Source organism: Oryx dammah, unplaced genomic scaffold, assembly GCF_014754425.2.
Source record: "Oryx dammah isolate SB20612 unplaced genomic scaffold, SCBI_Odam_1.1 HiC_scaffold_16, whole genome shotgun sequence".
Classification (NCBI taxonomy): domain Eukaryota; kingdom Metazoa; phylum Chordata; class Mammalia; order Artiodactyla; family Bovidae; genus Oryx; species Oryx dammah.
Window position 1 is genome coordinate 38,242,295 of NW_024070200.1, and position 26,686 is coordinate 38,268,980.

Consider the following 26,686-nt stretch of genomic DNA (forward strand, 5'->3'; position numbering starts at 1 on the left):
TACCTCAGGAGAGCAATGATGTTGAGTTCGGTCAGATCAGTCGCTCAGTCGTGTCCGACTCTGCGCCCCCATGGACTGCAGCCCGCCAGGCTTCCCTGTCCACCACCAACTCCAAGAGCTTACTCAAACTCATGTCCCTTGAATCGGTGATGCCATCCAACCATCTCATCCTCTGTCATCGCCTTTTCCTCCCGCCTTCAGTCTTTCCCAGCATCAGGATCTTTTCCAACGAGTCAGTTCTTCGCAACAGGTAGCCAAAGTATTGAAGTTTCAGCTTCAGCATCAGTCCTTCCAATGGATATTCAGAATTGATTTCCTTTAGGATGGACTGGTTGGATCTCCTTGCAGTCCAAGGGACTCTCAAGAGTCTTCTCCAAGACCACAGTTCAAAATTATCAGTTCTTTGGTGCTCAACTTTATAGTCCAACTCTCACATCCATACGTGATTACTGGAAAAACCTTGCTTTGACTAGAAGGACCTTTGTTGGCAAAGTAATGTCTCTGTTTTTTAATATGCTGTCTACGTGGGTCGTAACTTTTCTTCTCAGATGGTAAAGAATCTTCCTGCAATGCAATGCGGGAGACCTCGGTTCAATCCCTGGGTTGGGAAGATCCCCTGGAGAAGGGAATATGAACCCACCCCAGTATTCTTGCCTGGAGAATTCCCTGGACAGAGGAGCCTGGTGGCTATAGCCTGTGGGGTCACAGAGAGTCGGACAAAACGACTGAGCTACTTAACACTTTCAATTTGCCTTCCCTGGTGGCAATGGTGTGGGACCGCCTATTAATAGCTTGCTTTTCCTGCCCTGTTCTCAAAACAGGCCCAAGCACCTCAGAGTTTACCCTTCACCCTCCCTCTTATCTCCCTTTTTGAATATACCTTCCACTTTCATTGCTAGTGCATGTGTTTTTATACATATAAAGCAAATTATCATGAGGTTTACATCTTTGGGAGAACTTTCACCTTAGTATCCTCCTCTGCCTTTGATGTCATTAGAAAGGATTCCTCTGACCAATCTAGTTAAAGCAATACCCTACCATCACCATACACACCTGTTATCTTCTATACAGAAACTATGTTTATTTGCGTCCTCATTATCCATCTTTCTATTTCACCACTTTTTAAAATATGGCTTCAGTCCCTATGTAAACTATCTACTATTCATGTTTTAAGTTTCTTCAAGGGAGACGATTGACTAGGTCTGAATTAACTTGTAGTCATTTGCTCACAGTCTCCTCCAAGAAAAGGTCCACAGGGTAGGGACTTTGTCCTCTTCATGTTGGTCAAAAATTTATTATGCAGAGTTCTGGGCTTTGAAAAGGAGGTAGCTTGGGAATGAGCTGTGGTTTGAGGTCTCTCCATTCATTTCTGCTTCCCAGGCACATAGGCAGGAGAGCCAAGGCAAGATGGCAAGAGCCACATCCAGACAGATGGTGTTCTGAAAGCATCCTTAGGTGGCAGTGTAACTTTTGGGGATCTCTGAGGATCCCTGCCACCTTAGTTCATCCTGCGGAATTAAGCATTAAGAGTTTTAAGTGAGAGGAAGAATTTATTAGGTCAAAAGAAGAGGGAGCCATTGAGATAAAAAAGCAGAAGTAAAAATGAGTTTAACAAGTGGCTGACAGAGTAGTTCTGTCTGGCCAGAGTGAAGAAGTCAATAAACACAGGAAAAGAGGTAAGGTATTTTAGGCCAAATTCAGAACACTTTCAATGACAGAATTTTTTCTCTGTAGGCAGTGGGAAAGAGGATTAAACTGATGTTTTAGGATGATGAAGCCTCATGATCTCCCGTCCCACATGTTCCTCCTACAATGTGGCATGGATGCTTCCCACTGAGAGGCTCTGTGTCCCCTTGCCCTGAATCTGGGTGGGTTTGTGACTTCAATGGAAGTAATATCATATGACTTTCAAAGGCAGGTCATAAAAAATATATTCCTGTCTTGTTCTCTTGGGCAGGTGTTTCTTGGAACCCCAGCACCATGCTATAAGGGAGCAGAGACCAAACGGAGAGATGTTCCACCAACAGCCCAGATGAGGTGCCAGCGTGTCCTGCCAGATTTGTGAGTGAGGATTCCTCCAGATGATTTTAGTCCTGTCACTGAATCTCCCCCAGCCATGAAACCTCCCCCAGCATTCAGGTTTTCCCAGCAAAGGCCTCAGACATCGTGGAGCAGAGACAAGCTGTTCTAGTGCCTGTCTGAATTCATGACCTGAAGACACCATAAGATAAAAAAAATTATTGAGCTTTTAAGCCACTAAGTTTTTGGTTAAATTGTCACACAGCAATATATGTAACTAGAGTTTTTATCTGCCCTAATATGAAGGATGTAGCCCTCCAGGCTCTTCTGTCCACGGAATTCTCCAGGCAAGAAGATTGGAGTGGGTTGCCATGCCCTTCTCCAGGGTATCTTCCCGACCCAAGAATCGAACCCAGGTCTCTTGCATTGCAGGCAGATTCTTTACTGTCTGAGCCAACCAGGAAACCTTAATATGAAGGATGTAGGTTGGATAATAAGACCAGAAACTAAAGCTCTGTTGCAGTCAAGAGGGGCTAAAAGCCTGGACAGGAAAAGCTACTTACAAGAGTAGAGTATTTGCTGGACAAATGGTATTAATTCCCAAACCTAGAACTGGATTTTCTCCTCATTGGTGGAAAGAACCAAAGACTGGCACCTGTAGATGTGCGTTCATTCTAACAGCTCATCAGACAGACCTTTATTGAGGGTGTGCTAGGGGCTGGGCAGGGAACTTGGTTCTGAAGATAATGAAATAAATATTATTGAGTTTATGCCACCAAAGAGTTTATAAGCCACATTGAACTGACTAGAGATAAGCTGCAGCAAACACCAAATAGTAAAATAGCAATGCAAGGCAGCACGTATTTAATTGAAAGGGTGATCAGCATTATTTGTATTCATAATTCAGGGAAAGAGAACCCATGTTAACAGGAGGACCAAACAAGTAGGAAATCTTGAACTCTCAGAAACCTAAGAGTTTCATGGTGTAAGAAAATGAATAGTGGTCTGGGAGTGAAATACAAGTTTTAGTTCATTTTTCTAGTCCCCAGTTTCCTGAATGGTCAAGCCAGGTAAAAATCACAACCCCTTAAATTTGAGAAGTCTATTTTTCTGAACCATCTCATTTGATTGTCCTAACGCAGGGTGTGTGTTAGGTGAGCCCCAGGGAGGAGAGGCAGGGAGAGAGAGGAAGTGGTGTGGGTACCTGGTTCTCTTGGAGCAAACTCCTTCAACTTTTTAAGCATCTATTTCCTCATCTGAAAATGGGAATTAATCATAAGAGTACTTCTCTCATGGGTTTATAGTGGAGATTAAGTGAGATAATGTACGTAAAGTACTGTGATATAACATAAAATATATGTTTGGTCTTTGTCCCCTGTTTTAAAGCCTTTAAAACTCTTGTAAATTTTCTGAGTGGTAGGGGAGAGAGGAGTGTCTTTTTTATTCATAAAAAATGTAGCTGCTTTCAGCTACATCTGAATTTATGCTAACGAGGTGAGTCATGAAGGATGGGGGCTGGTTATGTATGGAACCAACCAAGTGACTAGAGGACGAACTTTCAGCCTCACTCCTGCCTTCTGGGGAGGGGGAGGGGAGGGAGATTGATTTAACCACCAGTGGTCAATAATTTGATCAACCATACCTACGTAATGAAGTCACTATAAAAGCCCTAACCAAAGAGGTTCAGGGGCTTCAGGGTTGGTGAGCAGATCCACATGCCAGGAGCATGGTGCTCTGCAACTTGAGACAGACAGAGCTTCGGTGCTTAGGCCCCTTCTGGACCTCACCTTATACGCTTCTTCCTCTGTTCATCTTTTATTATCATACCCTTTATAATAAATTAATAAACATAAGTAAGCATTTCCCTGAGTTCTGCGAGCTGTCTTAGCAAATTATAGAATCCGAGGAGGGGCTCATGAGAACCCCCAACTTACAGCCAGTTGGTCAGAAGCACAACCTGGAACTTGAGGCTAGCATCTGAAGTGGAGGCGGTTTTGAGGGACTGGGCCCTTAACCTGGGGGGTCTGCTCTAGCTCCAAATAGTTAGTGTCAAATTGTTTAATGTGAGGGGAAAACCCCACATGTTTAGTGTCAGAATTATTGTGAGAGTAGAATGAGTTTTCTTTTAAATACTTAATACTCAATAAATATTGGTTTTTATTATACATCGCTAAACAGTACAGCAGGAAGGATATGGATTTGATCATCATTTACTGATCTAAAATTCTGATTCCTAAGCATCAGATCACTGACTGAATTTGAGAGGCAAAAAGAAAAGTACTCCAATATTCTGAGTTTGGGTAACCTGGTTCATTCATTTAGTAGACATTTATTAAGTCTTTTATATGTGTCAAGCCTTGTGCTCGGAATTTTGCATTAATCTCTAAGAAATCCTCACAACTAGCTCCTTGAGGTAAGTGTTACAGGAACTGTAAGATAGGTGCTACTTCACCTTCACAGACAAGGAAACTGAGGCACAGAGAAGTTAAAGGTGAACATAAGAATGATGCAAATGAGTGATACAAGAAAATTCAGAGATCTAGTTTGGAGAGAATAGATAGCTCTGTAGGTAGGTCGTTAGATGGATATATATATATTCTCATATATATCAAAAGAGATAACTACTAAAAAGGTGTTTGAATGGCCAGGATTCTAGACTTGAGTCGTCCACAGAGAATGGAGAGCTACATTGACAAGACTAAGTAAATAACTATTTACCGTTTATCATACTAAGGGAGACAGGACCAGAAATCAGTGAAGGAAATACAGTGGTGTGAATAAAGTCAAGTATACATAAGCTATGTTCTCCAATATTATATATTCATATGAAAAGAAACATAAATGGTAGAGGATTTTAAAATATCTGCCTAGGGTCTTTCTCGGTATCAGTGTGAAAACTGTTTAGATACCTCACGAATTAGTGGCTTGTCTGGGTGTCTTATTTGCTTACTTGCAGTTCCAGTGAGTTCTGGCATCTGCCTCTGGAGTTTCAGTTTCAACTGCCCTCTCAAACAAGTTAAAGCTTTCTCTTATGAGTACTGCATCTGTTTTCTCCTGAGGCATCTTAGTGTGTGCCTTATTTTCTCCAGGCTTTCTTCTAGGATACATTAATTTTGAAAATATTTTTAAAGACCATAGGAAAGGCACTATACCAGTGTAAGAATGGATGAAAGAAAAAAAACCTATTTACATGGTTTCTGCCCTCAAATAGCTCTTAGACTAGATGACTACATGGCTATCACCCATGATACCAAGCGATGTGCCATACAAAAGGCAGGGTACAAAGAGATTATGAACAATGAAGAGATGGGAGAAGGCTTCATAGAACTGATGATACGTTAACTAGGTCTGTATGTTGCACTCACTTATCTAAAATATGTGAACATGTCTATACATATAGACATGTCCTTTTAAAGTTAAAAAAAATCATTGATCTTGAGAGACTATTTGATTCAAAATATCAGTCTGCATGTCTGATACACAAGGCAAGTGAAACCAATAGAAAGACATGCTTGCTCATGCAGTACCTTCTTAGGTTAAAAAATGGTCATGAAATTACTAGAAGACCTTAGTGGTTACATGTGCATTGAAATGTTTCATCAATTCATCTTTAACAGTACAGGAAAACCCTTTATGGAATTAGATTAGATCCTATTGGTTCTTCATTACCCAAGTTAATGTGAATTTTTATCTAGTCACATGGAGATCCCAGATTCATAGGACTTGGCAGTTTCAAACCAGATTTCTTCTACAGCTTTCCGGCCCATGTCAAACATTTGCTGTAAGTGCTTCCACCCAGTTTTTGCAGTAATCATGAGATACTCTTCATTCTCTGGGTACAGCTGGCAAGAATATGCAGCTAGGACAAGCGACTGACAAAACCGACTGCATACAAGTAGAAACAAAGCACCCCTCTCCACAGGAGTCAGAGGGACCTCACTTTCAAACCCAGCAAGGACATGACCTCCTACTTGTATAGGAGTCTTGCTTTCAATCATCATGTACGTAATGGTGATCGCCGCTTCAAACACATAGTAACCGTAGCTCATGTCATCAAAATCCAAAATCCCAGACACCTGATATACAGCGTCTCCAAAGGCTGACTCTCTGGACTCTATTAAGATGTTGTGGTCATTAAGATCTCCGTGATTGATACCTGAAAGGAGAGAAATCAAGCCAAGTAAAAACAGTTGTTTAATACCCTAGTTCATTCTCTTTCCATTCCTCTGTTTCAGATGGTGATGGTGGTTTAGTTGTTAAGTCACGTCCAACTCTGCGACTGCATGGCCTGTAGCCTGCCAGGCTCCTCTGTTCATGGGATTTCCCTGGCAAGAATATTGGAGTGGTTTGCCATTTCCTTCTCCACTTTCTCAGGTATGGGCATTCAAATAATGTGTTGAGCAATCAGAGATAAAGAGCTAACCCTCTTTTTCTTGAGAAATAAAACAATTTCCTCTGAAAAGGATAAAAGCAGTTAATTTTGGTGGTTGCTTTTGCTTTTCATCAATACAAGGACAGAAAAGGGAGACTGTAGTCATTGCAAACACCTGATTTTTGGCTCTGAGCCAATGAAAATTGAAACGTTTCATCAATTCATCTTTAAGTTCTTTACCCTTTACTTGTCTAATATATATAGATATATACGTATATACATTCATGTTATTATAAGAAGCAAAGAGTGCTAGAATGGACCAGATGTGCCTTTATTTTAACCTAGAAAAGAAATTTCTGATGACAAAGTAATTCTGAATTTCTCTAGTCTTCTGATTACTGGAATAGATGTTATTTTAAGTCAGTACCACTCAAAGTGGGGGGCCTATGGCTAGTGCTGGCCCACAAACAGTTATTAGTGTGCATGAGAATAAAAACAGACATTGAGACTGTTTGATTTTTCATCAAGAGTATGACAGGGGCCTTATCTCATTAACAGTACAGCCCAGTTTTGATGCTGTCAAACTCTTATGGTAAATCATGTGTGATGTGAGCCATGAATTAATCTTGCACAGTAGGGCCAAATGTATCAGGCTCCAGGGAGTTGGAAGAAAAACCCAAACTTATCTTTTACCATGGAGAGTTTGAGAAGCACTGATTTAAACCACTGAGTGAGGATTAGGAGGAGATGGGGATGTCTGTGCATACTGAAGCAGTGAGTCACGTACTTTATAATAAATGCATGATATAAAGTCCATAATATTAGCTTTTAAATATAATTCTGATTTCTTCTATATGACTTAAGGTTGTGTAAATCATGCTTAAGTGATGTAGCACAGTGGGTGGCCTGTAGAAGCAATGAATATTACTGTAAACTACGTTTCTGATATGGGGATTTATCCTATAATTGATACCATGTCATAGTTTCATTGACAATATTTTTTCTTCCTTAGAGGTTCGTAAAACAATTTGATATCTTATACAGTGGATTGGTATTTTAGAATAAATGAAATATATTACTTCAGCTATTTAGTGCTTGGAATAAAATAACAGAAGTAGTTGAATTTGAGAAGTAACAAAAGAAAAGAAAGAGTTCTGACCAAGATAGCAGAGTGAATTCATACTTTGATAATCCCAATATACATAGCAATGATAAAAATAAAAAGAGAAAACAAAAGATACACAACCAGCCTCAAAACCAAGATAGATTCATACAAACAGAATAGAAATGCCAAGCACAAGTGAGCAGTGAGAAGGAATAAGGCCACAGGCTTGCCTATTGTGTTCCAGATCAGCAATATGCTTTCCCCCTTTGCAAGAAGAAACTTAAAATGCTACCTGTTCGTTGGGAAACACGCTCACCACATGAAGCTGGAGGCAGTGAAGAGGGCCTCCTAACTCATAAAAGCAGGACCAAATCTGCTACTAACCCACTGCTTAGACTACTTCTGTTCCAAGGAGGGAGAAGGACAGAAATATAGCCTTGAAACCAAATGCTAAACCTGGATGCTGTGTGAATATATCCTATGCCCAGTTACTGAAGTCTTTGGTTCAATGTCTATGGTCAGTTTCTTGTTCTTGCTCTTGGTAACCTATTTCCCTGTGTGCTGATATAGAGTATGGCCCAAGGCAGTTACTACAGAAAAGTAATCAAGAAGAAATTTTAAAACTGAAAAATACAATGAATAAATTAAGAACACAATAGTTGGGTTTAAGAGATTAGACATAGCTAAGAAGATTCAATAAATTACAGGATAGGATAGAACATTTTCCAAAATGCAGCATGGGCAGAAGAAAAGAGAAGGTAACATACACAGAGGATTCAATGAGAAGGCATAATATGAGCTTAATTGGAGTCTCAAAAACAGAAGAAGGGAATTAGGTGCAGAGGCAAGAATTTTCTATAAATGACGAAAGACAATGTTCACACATAGGTTTGGAAAACCCGAGTAAAGCTAAAAAAAAAAAATATGAAAAGCAACCCAAAGAAGAAAAAGACAAATTATCTTCAGAGAAACAACAGACTGACAGCTGGCTTCTCAGCAGCAATGGAAGCTAAAAGACAGCAGAATTCTAAAATTCTAAACCCATGAGATCTAAAATTCTATAGGCTGTGAAAATATCCTTCAGGAATGAAGACAAAATAAACACATTTTCAGACAAAATCAGAGAAAGTTCACCATTAAAGAACTGCATTAAAGGAAATTTGGAAAGATATATTTTGGGCAGGAAGAAAATGACTCCAGATAGAAGGTTTGGGGTGCTGGAAGATAAAAAGTGAATATATAAGTAAATCTAAATAAACTTGACTCTATAACAAAAATAATAATGTTTTTGGTGGTGAAAATATAGAATTAAAGTCAGCAGCATATGAATCAGGAAGGAGATAAATGGAATTAAATTATTTTAAGGTCCCTGTATCAGACTTTGATAAGTTGAAGTAGCATGTTAGACTTTATAAGGTTATCATTCAAAGTACATAATTTTCTAGAGACAGAGAAAAAAAGACAAAATAATTAGCACAAAAACAATTCACTCAAAAGAAGAAAGAAATAAAAGTAAAAATGGAAAAGACAGAAAATCAAGAGAACAAAAAATAAGATGGGATAGCTGTATAATGTCAGATGGAGTAGATATTAAGGCAAAAAGCAAGAAAAATAAAGAAGGATACTTTATATTAATAAAAGATTCAGTTTTCTAGTAAGATAACAATTCTAATTTTGTGTGCACACTGCCTTGAAATATATAAAGCAAAATTTGACAGAAATACAAATAAAAATAGGCAATTCACAATTAGAGTGGGAGATTTTAAACACATTTTTCTTGATCAGAGCAAGTGGACAAAAAGGTAAGCCAACAGTGGTGGTTTGGTTTCATCGCTAAGTCATGTCTGACACTTGTGAACCCGTGTAGCCTGCCAGGCTCCTCTGTCAATGAAATTTTCCAGGCAAGAATACTGGAGTGGTGCCATTTCCTTTTCCAACAGTATAGAAAATTTAAACAAGATTAATAGATTTGACCTACTGGACATATTTGTACACAACACCTACTGAATACTTTGTACCCAACACCTACTGAATAAATTCTGTTTAGCATACAGGGAATATTTTTTAAAAATTACAAAATGCTTCATTATGAAGTAAATGTTAAGAAATTTCGAAGTGCTGAAATCATATAGAGCTGTTCTGCCACATATGATAGCCACTGGTCATAAGTTGCCATTTAAATTCATTAAGATTAAATAAATCGAAAGTTCAGTTCCTTAGTTGCACTAGCCACATTTCACGTGCTCAATAGCCACACAGGAGCTATTATATTATAGACACAGATACAAAACATTTCCATCATTGAAGAAAATTCTACTGGACAGCACTGATACAAAGCATATTCTCTGACCGTAATGCAACAGTAGAAATCAACAGTAAAAGGATAACTAAACATATCATCATATATACCCTTTATTGGTCTATATAAATAGAGAGATGGACCAGTGTTCATGGATTAGAGTACTCAATCTTATAAACATACACATTTTCTCCATATATATATATATATGTATATATGTATATATGTATATATGTATTCAGTCCACATCTAGCCAAAATCTCAACAAAATTTTTCTTTAAACATGACAAGCTGATTCCAAAATGGATATGGAAACGTAGAAAAACAAAAAAAGTCAAGACCCTCTTAAAGAGGAGCAAGAAAATGAGAGGACATGTTCTATCAGATATTAAGACTTTAAAAGTTAAAGAAATTAAGATAGTGTAGTAAACTTTAGGGATGCTCAAATATTCCAGTTATCTTCCTTCCGGAAACACTCTGGGTTGTCAGCTCCCTGCTTTTCCAAAAGTTGTTAGCAGCAGTGTGGTTTTTTGGCCACTACATGTAACAGAAGTGACATCATTTCAGGGCAGATGCTTTAAGATTCAGCATACAATTTACTACATCTCTTTCTCCATACCAATATCCCAGGTGGTGAAAGTTTTATCAGTCTAAATCCCAAAATAAGAATACACATCGCCCCAGTCAATCCATGACAGACCTGCAGCTTGTGTGGGAACTAAACCTTTGTTATTTATAAGTCCAAAAGAATTTGGCGGTTATTTGTTACTGCAGCATGACCTAGCCTAGCTGATACACAGTTGCTGTGGGTGCAGAGATAGACAAATAGACCAATAGAACAAAATACAGTCCAAAATCATATTTGATTTACAGTAGAAGTGGTACTGGAAAATAAAGTGGAAACATAGCTTTTTAACACATGTTTGTGAGAAAATTTATCAGCTGTAAGAAAAATCACACTGTATATAAAAATAAATTCCAGATGTATTATAGTCATATTATGAAGGAAAAACATTTTTTTTAATTTTTCTGGGCTCCAGAATCACTGCAGATGGTGACTGCAGCCATGAAATTAAAAGATGCTTGCTCCTTGGAAGAAAAGCTATGAACAACTTAGACAGCATATTAAAAAGCAGAGATATCACTTTGCTGGCAAAAGATTTGAATAGGCACTTCACAAAAGAATCTATCCAAATGGCTAGTAAATTGGGAAATACACATTAAAACCACAATAAGAAAACATTACACACACATCATATTGGCAAAAATTGAAGTCTGATGGTACCAAGATTGTAGAGGAATAAAAATTTTATACTCTGCTAGTAGTAGTACAAAGTCATAAAACTGTTTGGCATATCTCTGAAGTTGAATATGGACATGAACTATGGACCTAGCAATTCTATCCCCGAGCTCATGAAGTCATATACCCAAAGAACTCATGAACACGTATACCAAGAGACACAAGAAGATTCATAGAGCACTAGAACTGGAAACAACTCGAGTATCTTTGAAGAGAGGAATAGCTAATGTGTGATATATTTATGAATTGCATACTCTACTGTAATAAAAATTAAAATAAATGGCCACATGCAACAACATGGATAATCTTAGAGAAGTAATTTTAAGAAAAACAAAAAAGCCAGGAAAACACAAGTGACTATATACTATAGGGAGACAGACAGGAGCAGGGAGACCAGTTAGGAGGCTACAGCAATAATCCTTAGTGTTTGGTGTTTTTAAATGGCAGCCTGAGCCAACTAATACAGAAAGCAGAGGACGAAAAGGATGTGCACTGCCTATCCTCGGCTTTGCAAGAAACGCCCCCTCAATTCCTTGTTCTTTGACCAGTGCTTCATGTTGGGTCAGAAGGCTCATTACACCCCAAAGAAATTGTTGCCCATGTACTTAAGGAGATATGCCTTGGCATGCTCATTGCAGCATCATATATATATATATACATACACACACTACAGTATCTCTACATTAAGAATAGTGCCTGTCATATAGAATGCACTGCTCAAGCAATATCTGCTGAATAGATGAATGCTCTTAACATAGAAAATGCTAGAATTGGAAAGGCCTTTAGGCATTGACCACTCTATCTAAAGTTCTAAATGACTTTGACTATCAGTGAACAAATGGGGACGAGTTCAGAGAAAGATGACAAGTTGGTACTATGGGGCTAAGAGAGAACCCAGGTCTTCTGACTCCAGTCGAGACCTCTTTCACACAGTAAGTGTCTGAAAGTGCCTTGATGGCCACCCAGAGGAGTAGCTTTCAATTTTTTTCATATATATATATATATATATATAAAAACTTAAAATTCCATTAACAAGAGAATAGACTCAAAAAATTACATTGAAATAAATTATAGTATACACACACACAATGGAATATTAAGCAGTTAAAACTAATCAACTAAATGAACTAGAACTACATCTATTAAATGGATCAATCTGAAAAACATAGTGCTGAATAAAAAATCAGTTTGCAGGACGATAATATACAGTGTGATGCCATTTATCTAAAGTCTGAAAGTATGTAAAATACCATATAGGTAATTTACAAATACCTATGTAGTAATATTAAAGGGCTTCCCTTGTGGCTCAGCTGGTAAAGAATCCACCTGTAATGTGAGAGACCTGATCTCTGGGTTCAGAAGATCTCCCGGAGAAGGGAAAGGCTACCCACTCCAGTATTCTGGCCTGGAGAATTCCATGGACTGTATAGTCCATGAGGTCACAAAGGGTTGGACACAACTGAGTAATATTAAAAGATGTATGCAAACTTAGTAGGGAGGGGAGAGGCAGAATCATGTAAATTTAGAGGGGCTTCAAATTCAGTTTTAAGGGAGATGAAAGTATTATTCTTTAAAAACAACAGGACCAAATATGACAAATATTAAGATTGTTAAAGCTAAGTTGTACCTCCATACTTTTCTGCTGGTTTGAAATTTGACAATTTAAAAATTAAGAAATACACTTACTTGATTGGGGAGGTACTCACATTCTCTAAAATGACTTAGACTGGTCATCACTTCATCCTTGAACAGCTGAATGACCTGTTCAACAATCTCTCGATTTCGATTCTGGCCCAAGGCAAAGAGGTATTTCTCCAGAAGAGGAACACTTTTGAGATTCCAGATGAAGTTCTCCCGATGAAGACTACTTAGCTTTGGGTGATGGAATTTCTAAATCAAAAGCAAAGAAACTCTTAGACTCTTGATAGCACAGGCACTGCTGAGAGGTCTGCTGTGGGCTAGAAGACTGCACCCTCCGAAGGGTGGGCCAGGTGGGCCTTGGGGAGAGGGCCTGCGTTCTCTGATGGTCACTGACTTGCTTCATTTACCTTAATCCACAAAGTGGTCAAAGTGTCATATTTGCCCAGGATCTCAGAGTTTTGAGAGCACATTCCCCTCTCCTCACTGCCCACCCTCATAAGTGGGAGAAGGTAGGATCACCATCTGCAGACTACCAAAGGAATGGAAGGAGTTCTAAAGAGCTCTGCCCTGGGCCCCCGGTTCCCTGTCTGACTTCATCGTTGACGATGTTTTTCCACTCTCTTCCAATCACACTGACACTGGCCTCCCTGCTTTTCAAGGAACACTCCAGGCACTTTCCCACCCCTTTTGTATTTGCTGTTTCCTCCACCTGGGGATCCTAGGAATCCATATGGCTAGTGGTCGCCAAGTCTTTACTCAAAAGTCACCTTCTAGGGGAGGACTCACTGACCACTCCATCTATCCCCTCCAATATTTCATATCCCTCTTCTCTGCTTATCTTTTCTTCCTTAAGCACTTAGCACAAATTGCTAACATTCACCATGATTCACTCATTTACCTTACTGTCTGTTCTTGTTAGAATGTAAGCTCCACAAGGAGCAGGAGCTTATTTTCGGTCTGTTTTGTTCACTACTGTATCCCCACACTTAGAAAGTGCCTGGCATATAGAATGCACTGCTCAAGCAATATCTGCTGAATTAACATAGAAAATTCTAGAACTGGAAAGGCCTTTAGGCATTCTATCTAAAGTTCTAAATGACTTTGACTGTTAATGAACAAATGGGGAAGAGCTCAGAGAAAGATGACCAGTTGCCACTATGGGGCTGTGAGAGGACCTAAGTCTTCTGACTCCAGTCAAGACCTCTTTCACACAGTAAGTGTCTGAAAGTACTTTGATGGCCACCCAGAGGAGTATCTCTCAAAATTTCTTGACCATGGCCTGCAGTATGAAATATGCTTTACGTTACAACCTTGCATACAGGCAACATATACCTAAGGAAAAAAAGTTTCTATAACAATACTTACAACCTTTAATGTGATGTATTCTGATTTTTTTTTTACTTTATTCTATTTATTTTAAAATGTTCCTCTAAATTGACTTTAACACCCATTCTCATGACCTGGAGTCTGATAACCTCCCCCTTATGCTCCTGTTACCATTAAGATATCTTTGCTAAGTGGTCACGTAGCCTTTGTTTGAATTCTTCCTGCAGGAGGTACATTTTTACCCTTATTGAAATGGCTCTGTGTTCTTCCTTTTGCTGACCTAAAATCTGCCTCTTATAGTATCCATACCATGGGTTCTAACTGTGACCTCTGGGGCTACTGGGAACAGGACTCTCCTGCATGACTGTCCTCCAGACATCTGAAGACAGCACCTCTGCCTCTCAATCTCTTCTGCAGAGTATACCTTTCTAGTTCCTTCAGTTCTTTCTCTCATGACATGGTTTTGAATCCCCTGACCATCTGATGTGTTAAATGTCACTGTGGACCACAAAAACATTCTGCAGAGTAGCACTGAAAACACTGCTGGGAGTTGTGACTTCTGGAAAGTAGGTTTGGAAAGGAAACAATGATGGAGATGATGGTAGAGAGAAAAGAGTTTTGTCTTACACTTTTCATTACTGCTTGATATTTTTACCATGTGCATAAATTACTTTTATTTTCTGTTTTGTTTTCTATTAAAAAGTTTTTAACTTATTTATTTGGCTGCACTGGGTCTCTGTTTCTGTGTACGGGCTTCCTCTAGTTGCAGTCAGCAGGGGCTGCTTTCCAGTTGAGATGCTCGGGCTTCTCATTGCACTGGCTTGTCTTGTTGTGGAGCACAGGCTCTAGGTGCTCAGGCTCCGTAGTTGCAGCTCACAGGCTCTGTAGTTGTGGTGCATGGGCTTCGTTGCCCCACAGCATGTGGAATCTTCCGAGAGCAGGAATTGAACCCACGTCCACTATATTGGGAGGCAGATTCTTAACCACTGGATCACCAGGGAAATACTACTTTTATTTTTAAAGAAACCAAATTTAAACACTCTTCTTGGGTTTCCCGTGGAGCAACAGTCCACTCAGGGAAGACTGAGTCAGCTTCTAAAATGCTAGCACTGTTACCTTGTACATCCTGCTTAGGCATGGAGTAGTAGGAAGAACACTTGGGAGTTGTACTTGGAATCAGACAGATCTGGGTTTCAACTGGCTTTATCACTTAATATCTCAGATCTTAGTTTCCTTAACAGTAAGATCAGAGTATCAATGCCAACCTCACAGGGAATGTAAATTGCTACAACCATTATGGAAAACAATATGGAGGTTCCCCCAAAAACTAAAGAGTTGGCATATGATCCAGCAAGCCCACTCCTGGACATATACCCAGGCAAAACTATAATTAGAAAAGATACATGCACCCCTGTGTTCATAGCGGCACTATTTACAATAGCCAAGATATAGAAGCAACCTAAATGTCCATCAACAGAGGGATGGATAAAGATGTGGTGTATATATATACAGTGGAATACTACTCAGCCATAGAAAGCATGAAATAATGCCATTTGCAGCAACATAAATGGACCTAGATATTATCATACTAAATGAAGTAAGTCAGAAAGAGAAAGACAAATCGCATATCTATCATTTATATGTGGAATCTAAAATATGACACAAGGGAACTTCTCTATGAAACAGAAACAGACTCACAGACATAGATAACAGACTTGTGGTTGCTAAGGGGAAAGGGAGATAGGAGAGGGATGGATTGGGAATCTCGGGTTAGCAGATGCCAACTGTTATACAGGATGGATAAACAATAAAGACCTACCATATAGTATAGGGAATTATATTCAATATCCTGTTAAGAAACCATAGTGAAAAAGAATATGGAAAAGAACGTGTGTGTGTGTGTATAAATAACTCAATCACTTTGCTGTACAGCAGAAATTAACTATACTTCAGTTATAGTTAACTATACTATAACATGATGAATCAACTATACTTCAGTTCAGTTCAGTCGCTCAGTCATGTCCGACTCTTTGCAACCCCATGAACCGCAGCACGCCAGGCCTCCCTCTCCATCACCAATTCCTGGAGTTCACCCAAACCTATGTCCATCGAGTTGGTGATGCCATCCAACCATCTCATCCTCTGTTGTCCCCTTCTCCTCCTGCCCTCAATCTTTCCCAGCATCAGGGTCTTTTCAAATGAGTCAGCTCTTCGCATCAGGTAGCCAAAGTATTGGAGTTTCAGCTTCAACATCAGTCCTTCCAATGAACACCCAGGACTGATATCCTTTAGGATGGATTGGTTGGATCTCCTTGCAGCCCAAGGAACTCGAGTCTTCTCCAACACCACCGTTCAAAAGCATCAATTCTTCGGCGCTCAGCTTTCTTTATAGTCCAACTCTCACATCCATACATGACCACTGGAAAAACCATAGCCTTGACTAGACGGACCTTTGTTGGCAAAGTAATGTCTCTGCTTTTTAATATACTGTCAAGGTTGGTTATAACTTTCCTTCCAAGGAGTAAGCATCTTTTAATTTCATGGCTACAGTCACCATCTGCAGTGATTTTGGAGCCCAGAAAAATAAAGTCAGCCACTGTTTCCCCATCTATTTGCCATGAAGTGATGGGACCAGATGCCATGATCTTCGTTTTCTGAAGGTTGAGCTTTAAGCCAACTTTTTCACTCTCCTCTTTCACTTTCATCAAGAGGCTCTTTAGTTCTTCTTCACTTTCTGCCATAAGGGTGGTGTCATCTGCATATCTGAGGTTATTGATATTTCTCCCAGCAATCTTGATTCCAGCTTGTGCTTCTTCCAGCCCAGGGTTTCTCATGATGTACTCTGCATAGAAGTTAAATAAGCAGGGTGACAATATATATCCTTGATGTACTCCTTTTCCTATTTGGAACCAGTCTGTTGTTCCATGTCCAGTTTTAACTGTTGCTTCCTGACCTGCATATAGGTTTCTCAAGAGGCAGGTCAGGTGATCTGGTATTCCCATCTCTTGAAGAATTTTCCACAGTTTATTTTGATCCACACAGTCAAAGGCTTTGGTATAGTCAATAAAGCAGAAATAGATGTTTTTCTGGAACTCTCTTGCTTTTTCTTTTTATATGAAAAGTATATATGAAGTATAATATGAATTATACTTCAGTAAAATTAAAAAATATTAATCTCCTATTTATCTGTTGATAAACTAAGACAGGAGGGGCTTCCCTGATGGCTCAGTGGTCAAGAATCCACCCACCAATGCAGGAAGCTCAAGTTGATCTGTGATCCAGGAAGATCCCACATGCTGTGTAGCAACTCAGCCCGTTGGCCATAACAATTGTGCCTGTGCTCTAGAGCCTAGGAACCGCAACTACTGAGCCCATGTGGCACAACTACTGAAGTTTGGTGCCCTGGAGCCTGTGCTCCACAACAAAAGAAGCCACTGCAAGAAGCCTGCACAATGCAATGAAGAGTAACCCCTGCCCACTGAGAGAAAAGCCAGTGCAGCAACAAAGAGCCAGCACAATCAAAACCAAATAAAATTTTTTTAATTATTAAAAAAGCAAAGACATGAAATAAATAAAGATTTCATACATAATAGGTTCTCAGTAAATGTTTGTTGAATGTGAACTTTGCAGCTGATGTGCTTGACTTCTCTGGGCTTTCCATGTTTTGGCTCCATGACACACCAACCTGAATTTCTGGTAGTTTGATCACTACCCTTTATTAGTCTGTCTACATCTATCTCTTGTCACCTTCCTCACTCTACCTCTCATCCCAGTTCCCATTTCTCAAACACCTTGTTTCCTCTACCATAAATCTGTGACTATACTTATAAGCCTGCCCAGTATTTTCTTCTCTCTTATACTTAAATGAATCTCCTGAGACTAACCTCCAGCTCATCTGTGAACAAAGCTGCAACCAAATTCCAGTACAGGTCAGTTGGTGCTGCCGGGAGCCAGCACGGGAGAGCCCACCCATGAAAGGGAATCCCTGGGCCATCCGACCCATGACAAGGTTATGCAGAAGAGTCCTGATGAGCAAGGCCTCAGGACTCGACGGACCCCCTGGACCTGCTCGAGCATCTACCCCCGAACCAGAATCTGTCTGTCTTATTATTTTATGTCTTTCACCAGCTCTTCTGACATTAGCAAGGGGCTGTCTCTGACCAAAAGAGTTAACTTAGGGCTCTAGTTGATAAATCTCCTGGGCATGAAAGGAGTGTTTCAAACCCTCTGTTAGCATTCTAGCCTACTTGGCAGGTTTATCCAGAACTCTTGCAACATTGTTGAGCCTATGCTTACTGCCAAGTTCTCACATCCCTTATCCATTGTGTTTCTGGGAGTGCATATAGTCAGAATGTAGAAAAAACGAGTAATAGCCTTAGCATTAGCAACATTAGACTTTGAGTTAATAAGCTCTTTCTTTGCTGTAACCTGCTGAATCTTTGCTCCATAAAAATGTAACTCTGTACTTTAAGGGTAAAACACAGGCTAAGAATTTAAAAAGAAACACTTTAAGAGAAAATCATTGTCCTGGTGTTCTGGCTGACCAACCTTTATCAAAAGGAGGTCATGGAATATCAACAGGCCTCCGGAACAAAAAATGATGTACAGAGAATAAGACTCTTACAAGAAGGAACCTGATATCGATAAAAGTTATTACTGATGGAATGTTGAGTTGACTCTGCATTTTTCACCTTGCTGTATATATAACTCAGGGTATAAAAGCCCCAAGAAAAATAAAGTAAATGAGCCTCGCTCGAAGAAGCTTGGTCACCCTGTGTCTCTTTCTTTATCTCTTTATCTATCTTTCTTCATTTGCCGACATCATCCATCCTGAAGATATCCCTGGACTCTGCTGAGGCTGCACCTCGGTAGGTGCCTTTACTTGTGAATGCCCTGATTTTGGCAATGACCACCCACAGCGCTCCTCGTACTCTGGGTCCCCTAAGCCTGCCCACTTGCTGGAAGCTTCAATGCCCCAGCCACCTCCCCAGCAGAACAGAACAGTCACAGTCTCTGCCACTCATATGGGATTAAAACTCTTCACCTAAATGATATCTTGGGCAGACTCCATGGTTCCTAGTGTTTGTACAGAAAGTAAGAACTTACCACCTGCAAAGGCCTGGGGTGAGGTTAGGTAAGGGCATGAACAATGGGAATAAAGCATGATAAAATGCGTTATAACACCTAGTGAGGAATGCTTCTCTTCGTTTCCTCTAGAGCTCTCCTGTCTTATGTGAGACAAGTTGCAGAGCAGAACAGCAGGTGGTTAACTACACAGCAGAACTCACCATCAGCAATGGTGTGGTGCTATCTCCCTCTTAGAACTGCAATGGTCATTTCAGACTTTAGAGGTAAAAGTTGAAACCTCAACTGCAACAGGCACAACAATGCAGGCCACAGGGAGCGTAGAAAGAGAGGTCAATGATAAAGAACTCTTATGGAACAGATGCTCATTTCAACAGCTCATTTTATAGATTTGATTATGGGGGTGATTGAGAGACTTTCCTGAGCATTCCAATCAGTTCAAAGGTTTCTCTAAATAAATGTAATATCTGAAAACAATTCCTAAATATACACTGAGTTGAGGGGGCAGAGCAAATTGCCTCAGGTTGCTACAGAGACAGAGAGAACTCTAGAGATCTGTAGATGTCCACCTTGAAACCTAGCAGACATGTATGATCAGTACAGAGGATGAGGAAAGCTACTCAAAGCTGGGGAAAGAACCACCTGAAAGATTAGAGGGAATAGTACTTGGACAATACAGGGTCAGTAATAGTGCCTGTTCCCACCAATCAGGTTCACAGTTTATGGGACATTAGGTAGAGACTCAGAAGGGTTTTGCATTAATAGTGGGGAATAACCGTCCTACACTAAACCCATCCCTGGTCCCACCTATAAAGTATGAAGTTCAGTTCAGTTCAGTCACTCAGTTGTGTCCAACTCCTTGTGACCCTGTGGACTGCAGCATGCCAGGCTTCCCTGTCCATCACCTGTTCCTGGAGCTTACTCAAACTCATGTCCATAGAGTCAGTGATGCCATCCAACCATCTCATCCTCTGTTGTCCTCTGATCATCCCGCCTTCAATCTTTCCCAGCATCAGGGTCTTTTCCAATGAGTCAGTTCTTCACATCAGGTGGCCAAAATACTGGAGTTTCAGCTTCAGCATCAGTCCTTCCAGTGAATATTCAGGACTGATCTCCTTTAGGATGGACTGGTGGGATCTCCTTGCAGTCCAAGGGACTCTCAAGAGTCTTCTCCAACACCACAGTTCAAAAGCATCAATTCTTTGGTGCTCAGCTTTCTTTATGGTCCAACTTTCACATCTATACATGACCACTGGAAAAACCTTGCTTTGACTAGATGGACCTTTGTTGGCAAAGTAATGTCTCTGCTTTTTACTGTGCTGTCTAGGTTGGTCATAACTTTCCTTCCAAGGAGTAAGCATCTTTTAATTTCATGGCTACAATCACCATCTGCAGTGATTTTGGAACCCCCCAAAATAACGTCTGCCACTGTTTCCATTGTTTCCCCATCTATTTGCCATGAAGTGATGGGACTGGATGCCATGATCTTCGTTTTCTGAAGGTTGAGCTTTAAGCCAACTTTTTCACCCTCTTCTTTCACTTTCATCAAGAGGCTCTTTAGTTCTTCTTCACTTTCTGCCATAAGGGTGGTGTCATCTGCATATCTGAGGTTATTGATATTTCTCCCGGCAATCTTGATTCTAGTTTGTGCTTCATCCAGCCCGGCACTTCTCATGATGTACTCTGCATAGAAGTTAAATAAACAGGGTGACAATATACAGCCTTGACGTACTCCTTTCAAGATTTGGAACCAGTCTGTTGTTTCTTGTCCAGTTCTAATTGTTGCTTCTTGACCTGCATACAGATTTCTCAGGAGGCAAGTCAGGTGATCTGGTATTCCCATCTCTTGAAGAATTTTCCACAGTTTGTTGTGATCCACACAAAGGCTTTGGTATAGTCAATAAAGCAGAAATAGATGTTTTTCTGGAACTTTCTTGCTTTTTCGATAATCCAACAGATGTTGGCAATTTGATCTCTGGTTTCTCTGCCTTTTATAAATCCAGCTTGAACATATGGAAGTTCACAGTCTACGTATTGTTGAAGCCTGGCTTGGAGAATTTTGAGCATTACTTTGCTAGCCTGTGAGACGAGTGCAACTGTGCGGTAGTTTGAGCAATCTTTGGCATTGCCTTTCTTTGGGACTGGAATGAAACAGATATTTTCCAGTCCTGTGGCCACTACTGAGTTTTCCAAATTTGCTGGCATATTGAGTGCAGCACTTTCACAGCATCATCTTTTAGGACTTGAAATAGCTCAACTGAAATTCCACCACCTCTACTAGCTTTGTTCATAGTGATGTTTCCTAAGGCCCACTTGACTTCGCATTCCAGGATGTCTGCCTCTAGGTGAGTGATCACACCATCGTGATTATCTGGGTCGTGAAGATCTTTTTTGTACAGTTCTTTTGTGTATTCTTGCCACCTCTTCTTAATAATTACTTCTGCTTCTGTTAGGTCCATCCCATTTCTGTCCTCTATTGTGCCCATCTTTGCATAAAATGTTCCATTGGTATCTCATTTTCTTAAAGAGATCTCTAGTCTTTCCCTATTATTTTCCTCTACTCCTTTGCACTGATCACTAAGGAAGGTCTCTTATTTCTCCTTGCTATTTTTTGGAACTCTGCATTCAAATGGGTATTTCTTCCCTTTTCTTCTTTGCCTTTAGTGTCTCTTCTTTTCTCAGCTATTTGTAAGGCCTCCTCAGACAACCATTTTGCCTTTTTTCATTTTTTTTCTTGGGGATGGTCTTAATCATAGCTTCTGGTACAATGTCACGAACCTCCATCCATAGTTGTTCAGGCACTCTATCTATCAGATCTAGTCCCTTGAATCTATTTGTCACTTTCACTGTATAATCATAAGGGATTTGACTTAGGTCATACCTGAATGGCCTAGTGGTTTTACCTAATTTCTTCCATTTAAGTCTGAATTTGGCAATAAGGAGTTCATGATCTGAGCCACAGTCAGCTCAGATGTATTAAGACACAAACTACAAGTATTAAGACAGAAAATCACCAAACTGCTTCAAAGTGACTTAACCACACCACTCAAGGAAGCTCAGTGAACACCAAGCACAGGAAATACCGTGATCAAATTGTTCAGAAGTAGAGACAGAGACAATCTTAAGACAAATACACACACACACACAGATGACATACATATTACATTCAGAGGAACAATCTGACAGCAGATTTCTTGTCAGAAACAATGCAAAAGAAGAAAGTAGTGGCACGTGTTTAAAGCACATTGGAAAAGACAGTCAACCTGAAAGTTTATGTCCAATGAAAATATCTTTCAAAAATGAAGGTGAAACAAAGACATACAAAAGCTGAAAAAACTCATTATCAGCAGCCCCACACTATAGGAAATGTTAAATGAAGTATTTTAGGTAGATGGGAATAATAAGGATCAACAAAAAGTATGAAGAGCACTGAAAAAGGGAACCACACAGGCAAATATATAATTTTTTCCTAATTAAATCTCTTAGAAGATAATCAAAAGTTTAAACAAAAACAACAATGTATAAGTAAAAAGTCTGACAACAATAGGTATAGGGCTTCCTGGGTGGCGCTAGTGGTAAAGAGTCCACCTGCCAATGCAAGAGACACAGGGAGGTGGGTTTGATCGCTGGGTCAGGAAGATCCCCCTGGGACAGGAAATGGCACCCCACTCCAGTATTCTTGCCTGGAAAATTCTATGGACAGAGGAGCCTGGTGGGCTACAGTCCATGAGGCCACAAAGGGTCAGACATGACTGAGTAACTGAGCATGACAACAAGAGAAGAAGGACAGGAGGGAAGAAGCAGAAGTATGCTGTGTCAGGTCCGTATACCATACACGAAGTGACGTAACGTGAAGGCAGAGCGTGATCAGGTAAAGATGCACTCTATAAACCCTAAAGCTACCACTAAAATCAACAGTTACAGCTAATAAGCCAACAAAGGAGGTTAAATGGAATCATAAAAAATACACAAGCCAAAAGAAGGCAGAAAAAAAAAAGCAAATTAGAGAATAAAGAACTGATGTGACAGAAAGAAAGTAGATATCAGGATGACAGGCTTAAACCGAACCATACAAAAATCACATTAGATGTAAATGCTCTAAACACCCCAACTAGAGAGCACAGATTATCAGACTGGATTAAAAAAGAAAAAGCAAGATTCATATATATGCTGCCTATAAGAAATATACTTTTACTATAAAGCAGAATTTTTTTCCCTCATTCCCAAGAAACAATAAATATCAAGTCTTTTAGGGTAGAGGGAATTAAAAATAACCCTTCTAAAGCTTCTTGTGAAAGTGTTCTCAGCCCTGTCTCACCTCTCACTTAATTCTTCTAAAGGCTCTGTCTTACTCTTTTCTCTAAAGCACCAACCAGACAGAAAAAAGAAAGACAGACAGAATCAAGGAATGGGAGCAGGCAAGCTGATCCCAGCAGACACTAATTGAGCACATGTGGAACGCATAGAGGCTGATCTGCTTTTCTGTATGGCAGGAAGCCTTACAAAACTTCCACACATCTCAACAACTTCTAGCCCCATATCTGATACTCCTCCCCTTCCCATCCCTCCAGTCCTTTGTTCCAGGCTGTGACGGTGACTCCAGGATTGCTTCAAGGGGAGAATCCTGCCTATTTCAGAATGGAGTTTTGTCCCAGCAGATCCAGGTTAGAATCCATGTCCTGCTCAGCACTTTCCTCTCCTCCATCCTTAACATTAAATCAATCACCAAATTCAGTTGGCTCTGTCTCCTAAATATATTTTGAACCTTTTCTTGGTTCCAGTCCTCAATCAGCTTTTGCTTGATTACTGCATTAGCTCCCTAGATGCATTCCCTGCCTCCATTCTGGCTTTCTGCCAATCTAGCCATTATACTGGACCTAAGCAGGCTAAAAATTAGAACGTTTTTCCTGTTTAAAAAGCCTCCAAGTCTCCCTACTGTCCAAGAAAATAAGACAAAGTCCAAGCTTCTTACGATAACACATTTTATAATCTGACTCCACCCTATGTTTCCAACTTCAGCTCCTGTCTCTCTCAGGTGTAAACCCTATGCTCCAGCCACAGTAAATTATTCAGAGGTTCTGGAACATGGTCATTGTTCTGCCATGGTTTCTTGCATGCTCTTTCCTTTCACTGAATACCCTTCCTCCTTTTCTCTGACTGACTGATGGATTCAAGACTTTTAAAACCAGCTCATAAGCTTTTAAATTAAAAAACTTTTTATGAAGCCCTCCTTGAATATCTAATATGTATGTGACATGCTAGACACCAAGGACAAAAAACGAATAATTAATATGTAGACCAATTTCTTAAGAAGATCATTGTTTCTTATGTAGCATATGTAACAGGAAGTACAAGCAACTAAATTACAATACCATCATGGTAGACTGTTACCCCAATGGCCTCCTATGAACCATGCCTCCTGGTGTGCATGCCCTTGTGCAGCTTCTCCTACTTGGGATTAGACATGTCACTTGCTTTGGCTAATGAAATGTGAGCTAACATGATTCAAGTAGAGTCTTGATAAGCAGTCATCCACTCGGGGCTTGTCTTCTTGAATCTGTCTCAGAAGCCAGCAGTCATGTTGCAAGGATGCTCAAGACCATCCTGGAGGATGAGACACCACATGAAGAAAAAAGGACACATGGAAAGGATCTGAAGCACTGCAGCTAAATAGAGCTGCATGAGTGACCCCAATTAATACCAAGAAGAGCAGAGGGACCCAGTCAGTCAACCCATAGAATCATGTGAGTTGATGGATGCACAAGATCCAATGGAGCAAAGAGCAGGAAGTGATCTTCTTTGTACAGCCTGGGAAGAGAAAGAAGGGACCAGGGAAGATTTCACAGGGGGAAGCGATTTCTGAGCTGTGTATTGAAGGATAATCAGGAATTTTGCAGAGCAGGGGAAAAGGTATTAACGGTTGAGAAAATAACAAAGGCAGAGATGCATGAAACAGAAAGGCACATTCAGGGGACAATGAGAAGTTCTACTCTGGTGGTGAGAGAAGCATGAAAGGGAAGACATGGACAGTGAGACTGAGGGGGCAGAGGCAGGGATGAGGCCAGTGGGGCCTTGTCTGAAAGAGACGCTGAGGACCTTGGCCTTTACTTTGAAAGCAGTGAGAGGCCACTGAAAGATTTTAACTATGGAACTGACATGGTCGGATCTGTAATTTTAAAAAGTAACTCTGATTCGTATAAAAAATAAATTGAAGGTGAAAAAGATCTGAATGCAGGGAGGGATAGTCAAGGCAGGAATGGAAAGGAGATGGATTGTAGACATCTGAGAGGTAGACTGGCCAGGATTCAGTGAGTAATTACAAGTGTTTTACTCATACAAACTGGGGTTACTTTTTCAAGTGTGTGTGTGTCCCTTGGAACACACTCCTCTAGGACAGGGGAATCCCTATTGTTTCCTCAGTTCCTGGCATTGAATGGGTTCTCAGTGAACATTTGTTCATTAAATGAAGATGTTTTGTGGGTACGTTTGGAAAAATATTTGTCAAACAAGGTATCTTTTCTATAGGACAAAAACATTTTTAATACAAGTCATTTCAATCCATTTGTAACATAGCTATTGCTTCATACAGAGCTTTGGCTGATTTATGTCTTGTGAAAACTTCAGATTTTATTTTGTGAATGCAGACTGTTTTCAGTGAGCAGCATAGAGGGTATCATGAATTTCTAAAGATGTAGGTAATCTTGCCACAAAGCTAATAAAGTACAGACCTGGGCAAAAAGAAACCTGTCAATATTCATGCATCTAGTACCTTATTTTCTTCCTAATATCGGGTTGCGTTGGCCAACCTATCAGTTTTAAGAATACATAAAAGACACATTTTTCATATTCACCAAGAACTGTATTGAACAACATATTCACTAACCAAAACTTTCTGGCCAACCCCAATACATGTTAAGAGGCACCAAATAAAAAGAGTCTGACCTTGGGTGTATTTAAAATAAATCAAAACCAACACAGAACAATTATAAACAAAATAAAATCCCAAACCTTACCTCCAGTGTTTTATCCAACTTAGCAGCTAGCCTTCCAGTTTCATATAAGAGCTGAGGGCCAATGGGAATCTCAGCTATGGGTCTTCCTGGGAGGTAAGTCAGCAGCCTCACCAAGTAGCTTTTGACTTCAGAGCCACTATCTAGATGGATGGAAGGATATATTCTGTCAACTATTCTTGGAAAAAAAAGATTAGAGGCTATTCTGCCTTTGCAATTATTATAGCAAGGAATAATACAGAACAAGAGAAAAAAAACCAAAAAGGTGCTAACACAGGACAAGCGAGCAGGATTCTATGAGGCAGGACTGAATGGATCAAGCCAGCAAGGAGAACAGATAGACTTCAGAACACTGGAGCCAGCCATTTACATCCTAACATGACTGTAGCCCCAAGTCTGCTGGCCTTAACTCTAAACATAAATTATCTACTCTGGTAAATGAATGCTTAAAATACATTTTTAATACATTTACAGTGGGGGAAGTTGTGATAAAGAAATGACTTTCAGAATCACAGACTTCTTTAGGGAC

The 26,686-nt window shown here is 40.0% G+C and overlaps 1 protein-coding gene across 4 annotated transcripts in view; it reads right to left on the minus strand.

The window, feature by feature from the left end:
* Positions 1-4,154: 4,154 nt before the first annotated feature.
* The window catches only part of HYKK (hydroxylysine kinase), a 28,922-nt gene continuing 6,390 nt past the window's right edge, over positions 4,155-26,686 (minus strand). For all 4 annotated transcript variants that reach the window (XM_040257331.1, XM_040257328.1, XM_040257329.1 and 1 more), the window contains 3 exons: positions 26,161-26,300; positions 12,802-12,985; positions 4,155-6,175 (listed from right to left, as the gene is read on the minus strand). In XM_040257331.1, coding sequence (XP_040113265.1) covers positions 5,715-6,175; positions 12,802-12,985; positions 26,161-26,300 — 785 coding nt within the window. In that variant the 3' untranslated portion in view covers positions 4,155-5,714. The remainder of the gene's footprint in view (positions 6,176-12,801; positions 12,986-26,160; positions 26,301-26,686) is intronic.